Raw genomic sequence first — 12,832 nt, forward strand, 5'->3', positions numbered from 1 at the left:
GCAAGGCAGACACTTTACCTCTAGCGCCACCTCACCGGCCCCATAGGAGTAATTTTTGAGCACAGAGCCAGAAGTAACCCCAGAGCTTCAGGTGTGGTCCAAAAACAAACAAACAAGAAGTACAAATACCCTTCTACCATAATTCATTGGCCTCTTCTGCTTTTATTTTATTGTATTGTATTTTTTTATGAGGGAAAACATTGTGGAACAACTGAAGAATAGTTGACACCTATTATGGCAGAAATGCATTTGAACACGTGGTGAAATGGAAACAGTCTGGATCAGAAAGACACAAAAGTTAAAAGAAAACTATTTTTTACACATTATGTTAGCCCTTTCTGGTATGGAAATTGAACCAAATATTGCAGTATTTCAGTTTTTACTTTTCTCCACTCAGACTGTTTTGATCACTTTCTCTGATTCTTTTTTCTTCTCTTTCCGTATTCTTACTAGGATACCAGATATCAGATATACACCTTAGAATGATCATATCCCCATGCACATGTTTTTCTCCTGGGAACTTTAAAAGAAATATGACAGAATACACATGCAAACACACACACACACACACACACACACACACACATACCCTAGCTATGAATTATCTACTGTTTAGGAGTCTGGGTTTGATGAGAGGAACCCAAATGCTGGCAACTCTTTTTGTTTTGTTTTGGGGTTTGTTTGTTTGTTTTGAGGTCACACCCAGCAGCACTCAGGGGCTACTCCTAGCTCTATGCTCAGAAATAGCTCCTGGCAGGCACTGAGTACCATATGGGATGCCGGGATTCAAACCAGCGTCCTTCTGTATACAAGGCAAATGCCTTACCTCCATGCTATCTCTCCTGTCCCAAATGCTGGCAACTCTTAATGGTTCAGGTTTCCACTTCTGTGGCAGAGAAGGTCCTGGAAAGGCATATCCTGTCCTGGAAGGTCAGTGCCAAAAGAAGGATAATCCCTGCCACCCCATTTGTCCTTCCTCATCCTTAGGAGCACTGAGAGCCTCTCTACAATGCACATGGTTGGGCAGATCTTGGGAACCACTGGTTTCTCAGAAAGTAGCCTTTTCTGGAAGTGGGAGACCCACTCAGATATAGCGTGGAAGCTCCTGTGTGGCATGCAGGAGAGATAGACATAGGTGGACATTCTACAGGTGGGGGATATGGCCTACTGGGTCCAAACCATTGACCTGCACTTGGCCAGGAAAGGCCCCCAAGGCTGAACACGGCTCCATATCCAGAGTTAGTCCTAGGGCAGCTTCCACCGCTGCTAATTACAGGCTACAGCTTCTTCCCGGTGACTAGCAGCTCTGTCTGACAGCCACAGGCTGGCCTGTCCCACCTAGCGGCCTGGGAAGCTGGCAGGAGCAACTGGCGTGGCCCATTGTGACTGTGAATCCTGCTCCATACTACTGTGCTGTAACCGAGAGACAGTAGTACTTCGCATACAATTGGTGTATCGGGGGCAAAGTGTTCCTGGACATGGGCGAACTGAAGCACCATTTCGACCAGCATGGTGTGGAATGCTGAGACCCTGGGCACCCTCTGATATTATCGAAGCTAGGATAGCCCAGAGAGATGACCTTGCAGAGGTAGGAGCTGTCCTGTCCAGGATGGGACCACTCAGTAATGGCCTCTCTCTGGGACCACTTTCCTCATTTGCAAAGTGGGGACCAGTTTCCAGGTAGAATTAGCTGGTAGGTTTGGAGTGAGGCAACTTATTATTATTTTTTCAGAAATACTTAAAAAAGAACATATCTGCATAGAAATAAAAGATTCTGGACTTAACATTAATTTACATGATTTGAGTTATTTTAGTATATTCTAGTGATGCTTTGAGTACTTTCTCTCAGACACTTTTTTTGGGGGGATACACCCTCTGACGCTCAATGGGTCACTCCTGGCTATGAGCTCAGAAATCACACCTGGCATGGGGGACCATATGGGATGCCGGGGATAGAAACAAGGGTCTTCCTGGATTGGCAGCTTGCCAGGCAAATGCCCTACCGCTGTATTATCACTCCAGCTCCCTCTTTCAGACACTTTATGTTCAGGCACTTTGTTATGAAAGAAACAGGGAACTTCAGTTATGAAGAAATATAATTTGTTTGATCTGTGCAAAAGCCAAGATCGCTATCTACAGATAACTGGTTGTTACAACCATGATGGACCACCACCACCACCAACAACAACAACAACAACAAAGCTCTAACTTAGGTTTTGGTCTACGTTCTATTCAATAAACAAGATCTCCAATTCCAGAGGTCTGACTGAGACAACCACAACTGAACGGGTCTTCTGGAAACATAACGAAGGACTATCCCAGGCTTCATCCTAGGAGCAGCATAATGACCAAGACCACCAACTACAGAATATGGATAAAAATGACACTGAAAAAGCAGAACTGCTAGAACCACAAAGAAAGACTTCATCATAAGCTCCATTCCTTGAGCTATACAGACACCAAGATCTCTAGATACAGAGGTCTGATTTTTACCATCCATGATGAAGCAGAAATCTTCCATATACCACAAAAGCACCTAGAGGAGAGTAAATGATCATGCAAGGAGTCTATAGTTAATCCCATGACACTATATTTCAAGGGTGGAGAAACCCTGTATCTCCTAGGCCAAGGGAATTCCCACTATAATGTCCTCAATAGTTACTGTGCCTATGCAGGGGGGAAAAGAAATAAAAAGAGCATAAAATAATTCTTTTATACACACACACGCACACACACACACACACACACACACACACACACACACACACACACACATATATATATATATGAATTGATTTTTTTGACTTCTTTATTTTGGTGTAAATATTGAAGTTGATGCCTCCAATTTATTTTATTTTATCTTTCTCTTTCTTTTTACACTCTGGCATGGTTTGATATCAGGACCGAGACTATTGTGTGTTGCTTGTCTTTATTGCTGTAGTTCTCACTGGATATTTTATTTGATATTTCTTTCTGTATTGTTGTGGTGTTTTAATTACCTTTTTCCTGTCCTCTCTCAAACTGAGTTTGAAAGCCTCTAGAAGGACTTCGCCCATTTTCAGCTTATTTGATTTTTTTACCCTATTCTATTGCTTTTCTTTCCTTCAAACAAAACCACATAACTCGAACTATCTAGTTCCGCCTCTCAAATAGAGGGGGAAACAAGGGAGGGTATCAGGACCAAACAGATATATGATCATTAATAGTAAGCTAGACACAGAGGGGACCATTTACTCTAGCAGCCCCCGGGGGGGGGGGGTTGATGGCAGGGGATATGGGTTGCAGGAAGGGAACAAGGTGGGGGGAGGACAAATTTGGTGATGGGTATTTCCCTGATTCAATGTTAATATGTACCTATAATACTACTGTGAAAGATATGTAAGCCAATATGGTCAAAATAAAAATTAACAAAAAAATATAATTTGTAGAGTCCTTGTGAGATTTTTGCATTAGAAATGTTGATTTCAATCAATATTTCAAATATTTATGGTTATTTATACAGTAACTATCTTTACTTTACAATAATGACTAAATAGTGAGCTGGATAACAAAGCCAGAGGCTTTTCCATAACTGTTCTACAGAATAGTCATCTTTGATACAATACTGTGACACAATACTTGGGTCACAGTTTAGAGTATTTTCCTTATTGCTATGTGAGCTACAGTGAATGTCAGAATCTGGAGTCAACTTATTTGAAGGTATACAGATTACTCTGAACAGGCATACAAAAGAACCACTTGAACAAAAAGTTCCAACATGTGTTTATCTTTAAATATCATAACTTGAGACAGGTCAATCTAGTTCAGTTCACAGAGTCAGTCAATACAGCAGAACTGAAAGTTCTCACCAACTTGGCAGTCAAATGAGTTAGAATCAAATGTGGAGAATCCTGCTGTCAGTTTTTCACACCTCTCTATTCACACTCAGAATGTAGTTATTGAAATATCTTGCATATAAATGTCCCTCACAAAGTTGTTGCGAATGTAAATAGTAATGATGCCACACATAGTGAAGTTATGAAAAGTTTTATTAATGAATAAATGAGGTTGTCTTATATATTTATTATTTTAAGGAGATGAGGTGGTCATCCCAGTGTTACTCTGAGCTAACTCATGCTGCTGTGCTCAGGGATCACTTCTAGTGGTGCTTGGGGGAGCCTATGTAATTCTGGGGATAGCAACTGGGTCAACTGGGTGCAAATCAAGCACCTCAATCATTGTACAATCTCTCTGGTCTCAGAATAAGGTATTCAAAGGAAAGTGGAAGGCCCTCTATAAAAATGACTGTGCAGAAAAAAAGAGTAGGTATGTTATGCATGGTAGTTACTGACCAGTGTGAGGAGATGATTAGCACAATTAAGGGTTTGCTTGCTGTCATCGTTCACCTGCTCTGAAGGTCAGTCTTATCAGCTTTTGAAGGTCTTGAATCATGGGGAAGAGAAAAAGGCAAGTCCTAAAGTCTTCTAGCAGTCAGACATCAAACATGGACTCAAAAACTTCATAAATAATGTTCCTTCCAATAACAGGAGAAGAAAATACTCACAATCGTAAAATCATCCTTGAGTACTTCATTCTCCTCTGGCCAAACTGATGGAAAATGGTTTTAAAGCAGGCCCAATAGCAAAATAGGGCATCACTTTTTCTGTAAATATATCATTGAATTTATACAAATATGCCCTGTTATTCAAATTATAAACCGAAGTCTCTCCCCTTTCAAAATCTAGAAAAATGCCAAATCTTACTAAGTTATTTTCTTGCTCAGTGTCCAGGGTTTCTGAGATACTCATGAATTGCTTAAATGACCAGAAGCAAGTATTTAGGACTGGTGACTTCTGACATTTTCTGACAACAGATTCTTTACACAATCCTATTGACCATTCCCCTGTGCCTCTGACTTCGACCTGCCAAAAGTGCCTGCCACTCTCAAAGCCCTCACAGCTGAGCACAGCTGGGTAAGCAGTATATTCTGCAGGATTATCAAAATAGGATGTTCTAACCATCACACTCTTCCTGTCTTCAGAGACAGTTAGACTCGAATGAGCAGTCTTAGGATCTAGTGTCAAATCTACCTGGAATGTGCTAATCATTTTTTGTAGACCAAAATAATGTGGAGGGAGAGTGCCATGATTTTTCTTGAATTCACATGAACTGGCATCTGGGGCTGAGAGCTGTTCATACCTGTCACGAAGAATTTCAATGCTTGTCAGTAAATCCATGTCACTTTGCAAAGATTTCATTGCTATTTCATTTAAGAGATTTTTAAGTGTGGATATGTAGGTTGAAATTTGGTGCTTGTTATTGATTAGTTTTTTCTCCATATCTTCCACTTCCAAAAGCAAACTACTATTAATTAAAGCTTGATTCTTTTTCAAGAAAGTTTTAATTTCTTCAAATTCGCGTTGCAATTCTTTCTTCCAGTTTTCTCTTTTCCTTCTCACTTCATACATATTTAAATATTGACTTTCATAATTCATTTCAGCATTTTTAATCTTCTTCTTCAGAAATTTTGTGTATCTTTGGAGCTCCTTTCTCTGACTCACTGCAGCTTTACTAATGGGGTCCAGGACATGATCGTGGTGGTCAGTGGAGACCCTGCACTGGGGACACAGCAGCTCCAAGTCCTTCTCACAGAACAAGTCAAGCAACTCATTATGCTTCTCACATAGGAGTTTCTCTTCCTGACATTTCCACTTAGTCCTTCTGGTGGGAATCTGCTTAATGATGTCAATGATATGACACAATTGGTTGTTCTTCTTGAAGTTCCTGTCAGGACAGTGGTAGAGGCAGACAGGACAGGGGAAGATACCCTCCAGATTGTTCCAGCGTTCATGGATACAGGAGTCACAGAAATTGTGCCCACACTCAAGAGTCACTGAGTCTCTGATATAATCCAGGCAGAGAGGGCAGCTGGCCTCTGCTTGGAGGTCTGCCAGGGAGGCCTCAAAGGCCATTCTTCTATTAGTCATTGTGATGATACGCCTTTTCAGAAAATGTTGATTCTCCAGCCACTATGAGAAATGAGAAGCATATTTTTTTTTTCACAGCACTCATTCTCCTGAAGAGACCACAATCATTTTCAGGTTATCCACAAACTCCCTCCCAACAAATTTGTTTCTCCTTCCTTCCCATTCAATATAGAAGCAAATGTTAAGGGAAACTGAGCCCAGACAATCACTAATCCCTTATTCTGAATTGCTATTGCTCAAATTCATTTTGACCAGTTGGTTCTCTTGGACAAAAACATCTACAACTTTAAAAAAAAAAAAGTGTAAATTAAATCACAGTGAATTTCCATAGGAAGCTTATCCTGATCCTTTTCATTTACACTTATAAAAGGTAAAAAGGAAGTTGTTTCCCACAAATAGTATGACTTCCTAATTTCAACTCCTTTTCATTCCTAGTACCCATTTCCTAAACCCCTCTTGTAAATCTCACATTCAATGTGGACTCAGTTGGAGGCCAGAGCAATACCAGGCTGCAGGATTCTATCGACTAATACTGTGATGTATTCAATTGAACTATCAACACAAAAGTCTTCTACAAACCTACCAACATTTACCAATCTTTCCATGTAAATTTGTCTTCCAAGTGAATTTCTTCAACACTCTTCTAAACTTGCTTTCTACCCCCACAATTCTAACTAAAAGGGATTATTAGTTTGTTTTGGCTTGCATTCCCCCTCCCTCTTTCACTGGGGTCTAATCCCAGTTAGAAATATAGACTTTACTGGCATGGCTAGGCATTTCACCCACGCTCCTATCTCACTCTTTATTCCATCCAGGTCTAAGTTCAGAGAATAACTGGCTTTACAACTATAAAGCTTTTATCAACTTACTTTCTAGACATACACAAGCACCCCAAATTGAGATGATGTAGACGATTCCACATGTGCGTTCATATTCTCTAGAGGACATGTCATATTGCAGGCATTACAGTAAACTCCTGACCACTCTTACCCACACATCAATACACACACACACACACACACACACACACACACACACACACACACACACACACACACACACACATACACACACACATACACAGTTTCTGGTTCCAGAATAGGACAGAGAATTGGTATAAATAATTAACAATAATTTATATAAATAAAGACAAATATTTTGAATGACTTGCATTTATAATGAATAAAATCATTCTCAAATAAAATAGAAATTGGATATCCTATGAAAATGCAGATTTTTATCTCTGCATGGAACAGACGTCTCAAGAAGCTAGGACTTTTCAGTGCTAGTTCCCACATCTCATTTTCAGCTTACCTGAATATGTATGCCAATTCTGGACTGCTCTTGCTTTCTCTAGGAATGGTCTGTGAGGCAAATAACCAGAATTATATATGAACCAATGAGGCACTAATTTATGTAGTCTCTTACAGTGGCCAAGAAGGTGGAGTTATTGAGACCACACCCAGGAAAAAATAGTGGTTCTTCCCCTAGGAGTGGTTTTGTTCTTGCCTCGAATTCAGAGTGCATGTAGTAAGGGGGGAGGTACAAATTAAAGTTGAATGCTAGAGCTTTTATGAAATTACGAAAAATAGTTTCAGTTGAGCCCTGAACTTTATTGTCATGACTAAATTAATGTATTAAGAATACTTAAAGATAGTAGTTCTCGGGGCCTGGAGAGATAGCACAGCGGTGTTTGCCTTGCAAGCAGCCGATCCAGAACCTAAGGTGGTTGGTTCAAATCCCGGTGTCCCATATGGTCCCCCGTGCCTGCCAGGAGCTATTTCTGAGCAGAAAGCCAGGAGTGACCCCTGAGCAATGCCAGGTGTGGCCCAAAAACCAAAAAAAAAGAAAAAGAATACTTAAAGATAGTAGTTCTTAACAATCATCTATTCTAATAAATCAACTGACATGAAAAATAATTTATTCAAGTGAACTGCATCATTTGAAAAATACATTTTTTTTTTTTTTGGTTTTTGGTTTTTGGGTCACACTCAGAGTTGCTCAGGGGTTACTTCTGGCTATCTGCTCAGAAATAGCTCCTGGCAGGCATGGGGAACCATATGGAACACCCGGATTCAAACCAACCACCTTTGGTCCTGGATCATCTGCTTGCAAGGCAAATGCCGCTGTGCTATCTCTCCGGGTCAAAAAATACATATATTTTAATGTGTACATTTGTATCTATATGTCATACAGATAGTGAAATTTACTATAGGGATCCTGCAAAATATCAATTAGCTAACAGGATATGTATGTTGTACTTAGGTGAAATATTGGGGTGAGCATAGAAGTTAAACATGCCAATACTGAGGACTTAAATGGAGATGAGAGACAAGTTACTTGAAACTTGAAGAAATTGGAGTCTTTGGACTGGAGCGGTGGAGCAAGCAGTAAGGCAACTATCTGCCTTGTACCTGTAGCCTAGGACAGATCACGGTCGATCCCCTGGCGTCCCACATGGTCCCCCAAGCCAGGAGCAATTTCTGAGCACATAGCCAGGAGTAACCCTTGAGTGTCATCAGGTATAGCTGAAAAACCAAATAAATAAACAAATAAAGAAAAAAGAAAAAAGAAAAGAAAAGAAAAAAAAAATAGGAGCCTTAGTACAGAGTTGAAAATGATTGTGTCCCACTTATGTGGAAAACAGCATTTTTCAGTAGCAAACTAGGATAATTAGCTGAGATTACCAAGAAAAATATTAAAGGCATGGTTGATTGGACTTCTTTCAAATTCTCAAAGTTAATTCTTAGTAAAAATAAAGAAAATGAATAATTAAGAAAGAATAAATTAAGCTTCTATGAATTTTGAGTTTTAGCATGCCAAATATAAAAAATGCTAAAATTGAGAAATAAAGTATTAGAAAGTATACTGAAGAGGCAGTCCTTCAGCAACTTCTCTCTTGCTGCAGATAAAACTCGTTCTGAGATGTCACCATGCTGGTCTACCAAGGTGCTTCTCTCTAAGTAGGCTTTTTTATTTTATTTATTTATTGAAATAATTTATTTATTTTATTTCCACTTACTCCACCAGACAACAGAACATAGTCATCGACCATAGTCTAGAGAGAAGTTTGATAGCTTTAGAACTGATTAGTGCAATTCTTACATTTGCAGATTACTATACATTTTAGATTTATAAACCTCTAGAATAAGTTATCACAGAAACTACACTCTTACCCTTTTAAGCTACTATCAAGAGAAATTTGAAGAGAAAATGAACAGGGAAAAAGCTAGCATTATTTTGGGTGTAGTCCATCTGCTGGCAAGACCAAGATTAGAACATTTCACAGGAGTATCATGATTTTTGAATCAACCAGATAAAGGAGTAGCTTATCTTATTTAGCAACCAAAATAAATAGAAACAAAAGACTTTTCCAAAGCAATCGCGAAACATTAATTGCTGTTTAAAGACCATTCTGAATTATATATACATATGTATAATGGCCAATGTTGCTGACTCTGAAGCCAAATTTTATACTACTCATAGTCTCTTGAGTAGTCTCTTGTCTCTATCTCTGTGCATTTCTGATAACAAAAGTTTTCCAGTTGAGTTTCTTTTCTTTAGCCCTAATGTTAATCATTTTTCATTAATTCTTTTTCTAATAAATTACCAATATGATAACAGTGCTTTATATAATTTCATGTCAATAGTTCTTAAGTATTAATTTACTGAAAAAAGTTACCATCTACATGAAGAAAATTTTTGAGTAACAACTATAATAGTGAGACAAAAATTTATCTATTTTTATTTTGAATTTGCTATAATTGGCAAGTTTTAGTTTTATACTCACATTACAAATAAATTCCAGAGTTACCTAATTGGGTTCAAAAATTGTGACAAAATGGGACCGCCACAGAAAATCAACAAAGACAAATCCATGGAGTCAGACCACTCAACTTTGATTATCAAAAAGAAGGGAAGAGGAGACAACTATGAGGGAAGGAGATTGCATGGACTGGGGTATTGATACTTTATTGGTGGAGCTACTGTGCTAACTTATACTTTGAAGAGAAATAAAATTCTACTTCTAAAACACATACAACACAGCTTGTAGCCTAATGACATTCAACTTTTAAAAAGTAAATAAAGGAAACTAAGGAAGATAAACTTCATCTTCCATAGAAAAATGTTACCCGGACCAGAGTGATAGAAAAGCAGTAGGGCGTTTGCCTTGTATGAGGCAGACCCGGGATGAACCTGAGTTAGATATCCACATCCCATATGGTCCCCTGAGTCTGCCAGGAGCTATTTCTGAGTGCAGAGCCAGGAGTAAACCCTGAGTACCACCAGGTGTGACCCAAAAGCAAAAACGAAAAGAAAAATGTTACAACATATTTGTAGGCTGCTTTTTAAAGAGATGTATTGGAAATTGATGAGATAGTTAAGTTATAATTGTATCATAATTTTTAGAGTAAATATAATAAACATTGAAAAGAAAATAGCATCTTAAATTTACTCCTACCTAAAAAATAAAATAAAACGAAAATCAAAACAAAACAGAACAAAAGCAATGACTGTGGTAATAGTACATTATTTTTGGTTGGCTATTTTTCCCATGAAAAACATTTTTAACCCACTTGAGATAAAATAAAACTTAGAAATTAATTTTAGAGAAAGAAAGAAACTCATGTATCACTTTCTGAGTTTGCCTTGAGCGCTTTAGTGTGTCATTTGAATGTTGTTTGGTTTAAGTGACCCTAGCATGATGTCACATGACTGAGGGAGGCTACTGACAGAGCAGGCTACTGACCCACAGGGTACTTGATATAAAGATTTATCAGATATGTGTTGTTTAAATGACTCAGATCACACAACACAACAGGAAGGTTTACTCTTTCCTCAATGAAAGGAGCTTGGAAATATCTTCTGAGTCTCTTTCTCATACCATACTTTCTAAAATCAGCAGTCTAATGAAAATTTACAAAATACAGGATTGTGGCCTTTTGAAGTCAAATATACAATTTGAAATTTGGAATTTAAATAACTACATGAATCTATAAAATTTAAGACAAAAGGAAAATGAATTTTTAAAAGAAGCGCAATGTAGCATTATATGTGGTAATTATGTATGTTGTGTCAATATTTTGTGATCAATATAATTTTGTTTTAAAGTCTGTTGATCACTAATTAATTAGTCAAGAGCTAATTAGTCAAATGGTAGGATTAGCCCCTACCCACCATTGAAGGTTGGCTGGCCATGTCTGCTCTGATCTCTATGGGACAATTAACTGTGGCCTTTGATGTATGATTTTATCACCCCAACATCATTGGTCAAATACTCATCCAACTGTTCCTTCATATTTACTCCTTGGCTATAAAAATCACCTTAACCAATGATTTTTTTAATAGTGGTCTAAATACTTTCAAGAATGAAATGGACATCTCTGTCTTCAAAGTTACAGAAAATAAGAGAACTTCTTTTTCAATAAATGGTAGAGTGTAGAAATTGTAATGCCTTTAATTAATTAGAGAAATTCAGGAAATAAAGTAGCTTAAAGAAAACTGAATGTCTAAGTGTATTTATGGTGTTTAAAAAAATCACATAAAAATAATCTATAAATTTCAACTACTTTATTTTGTTCTCTCTCTCAAAAAGATTTATTCAGAGGTTTGTAAACTGAGGAGATGGCAGACTCTAATCTCCTGAAACACCTTGTCCTTACAGTTACAAGAAGTTTTATAGAGAAAGATTGCAGGGAAGTAAAATTTTGAAAAGGTAGTTTACAGGTTGGTGGGTGCCAGGATGATCAATAAATTCACTCAGGAGCTGATTTCCTATGACACACTTCTAACGTGACCACAAATAAAGATTTCTGATTGAGGTTTTCTTTCTCTTTTTCTTAGGAAAGATAAAGGGAACACTTTCAACCTTAGGGGATGGAAGACATACTCAGTGTTGTGACTAAGGGCTTACTTGTCACTCTGTGCTCGGAATCATTCCTGGCAGTTTTCAGGAGGCCTTCTGTGATGCTAGGGATTAAACCCCAGATTTTCTGTGTGCAGGACAAACACCTTACCAGCAGTACTATTGCTCCAGCCCTCACTTTCAATATTTTGCATGTCATCCTTGTGCAAGGGCCATGCTAATCTTCTCTGTATAGTTACAATTTTAGTATATGTGCTGCTGAAGCGAGCACCCCACTTTCAACATTTTATTTTATTTTTATTATTATTATTTTTTGGGGGGTTGGGTCACACCCGGCAGCACTCAGAGGTTACTCCTGGCTCTATGCTCAGAAATCGCCCCTGGCAGGCACAGGGGACCATATGGATGCCGGGATTTGAACCACAGTTATTCTGCACTAAAGGCAAACGCCTTACCTCCATGCTATCTCTCCGGCCCCCACTTTCAACATTTTAAATCATGTTTAATATCACAGGTTTTCTAATTTCTAATATTTAATTTTGTTTCTAATTCCTTTGGAAAGTCTTCTAGCCCCACTTTACATATTTTTATGTCTATGGAAGTTGGGATGTTACATAAAACCTCAGAGATTTCATTTTTTTCAGGAAGCTGCACAATATTTTATTATAATTATAGCAGTTATCTGTTATGAACATTATGGCAACTATTGGATTTTACTATAGAAAACAGTTTAAATAAAGTTTAAAAATCAGCATGAAATTTGGTATAAGGACATATTTTAGAATTTGAAAAGCATACTCATAATTATACCCTTTTCTGCGTACTGCCAACTACTGAACATGGTGTGCAGCTAAACACACAGAACTCACACCTAGCTTCTCCCCAGCCTTTTGAAATGTAAAACCCCATCAAGGCTTGATTAGCATAAGATAGGTACTTTTGTCTGTTAATTCTGTCTGCCCTTCCCTACCAAGTAGATTGAAGTTGACAGATAAAGATC

The 12,832-nt window shown here is 38.1% G+C and overlaps 1 protein-coding gene and 1 pseudogene across 1 annotated transcript; both read right to left on the reverse strand.

The window, feature by feature from the left end:
* Positions 1-4,568: 4,568 nt before the first annotated feature.
* On the reverse strand, positions 4,569-5,951 carry LOC126004399 (tripartite motif-containing protein 60-like). Its single transcript, XM_049770838.1, has one exon. The coding sequence runs from the start codon at positions 5,949-5,951 to the stop codon at positions 4,569-4,571; it is 1,383 nt and encodes a 460-aa protein (XP_049626795.1).
* A 6,036-nt stretch (positions 5,952-11,987) lies between these two features.
* LOC126004766 (uncharacterized) lies at positions 11,988-12,103 on the reverse strand (annotated as a pseudogene).
* Between the last annotated feature and the right edge of the window lie 729 nt (positions 12,104-12,832).

The sequence above is a fragment of the Suncus etruscus genome, chromosome 3 (genome assembly GCF_024139225.1).
Source record: "Suncus etruscus isolate mSunEtr1 chromosome 3, mSunEtr1.pri.cur, whole genome shotgun sequence".
NCBI lineage: Eukaryota > Metazoa > Chordata > Mammalia > Eulipotyphla > Soricidae > Suncus > Suncus etruscus.

Bases quoted from the DNA above. Each gene is read 5' to 3' on its own strand.
- LOC126004399 (XM_049770838.1), bottom strand. From the start codon at position 5,951: ATGGCCTTTGAGGCCTCCCTGGCAGACCTCCAAGCAGAGGCCAGCTGC.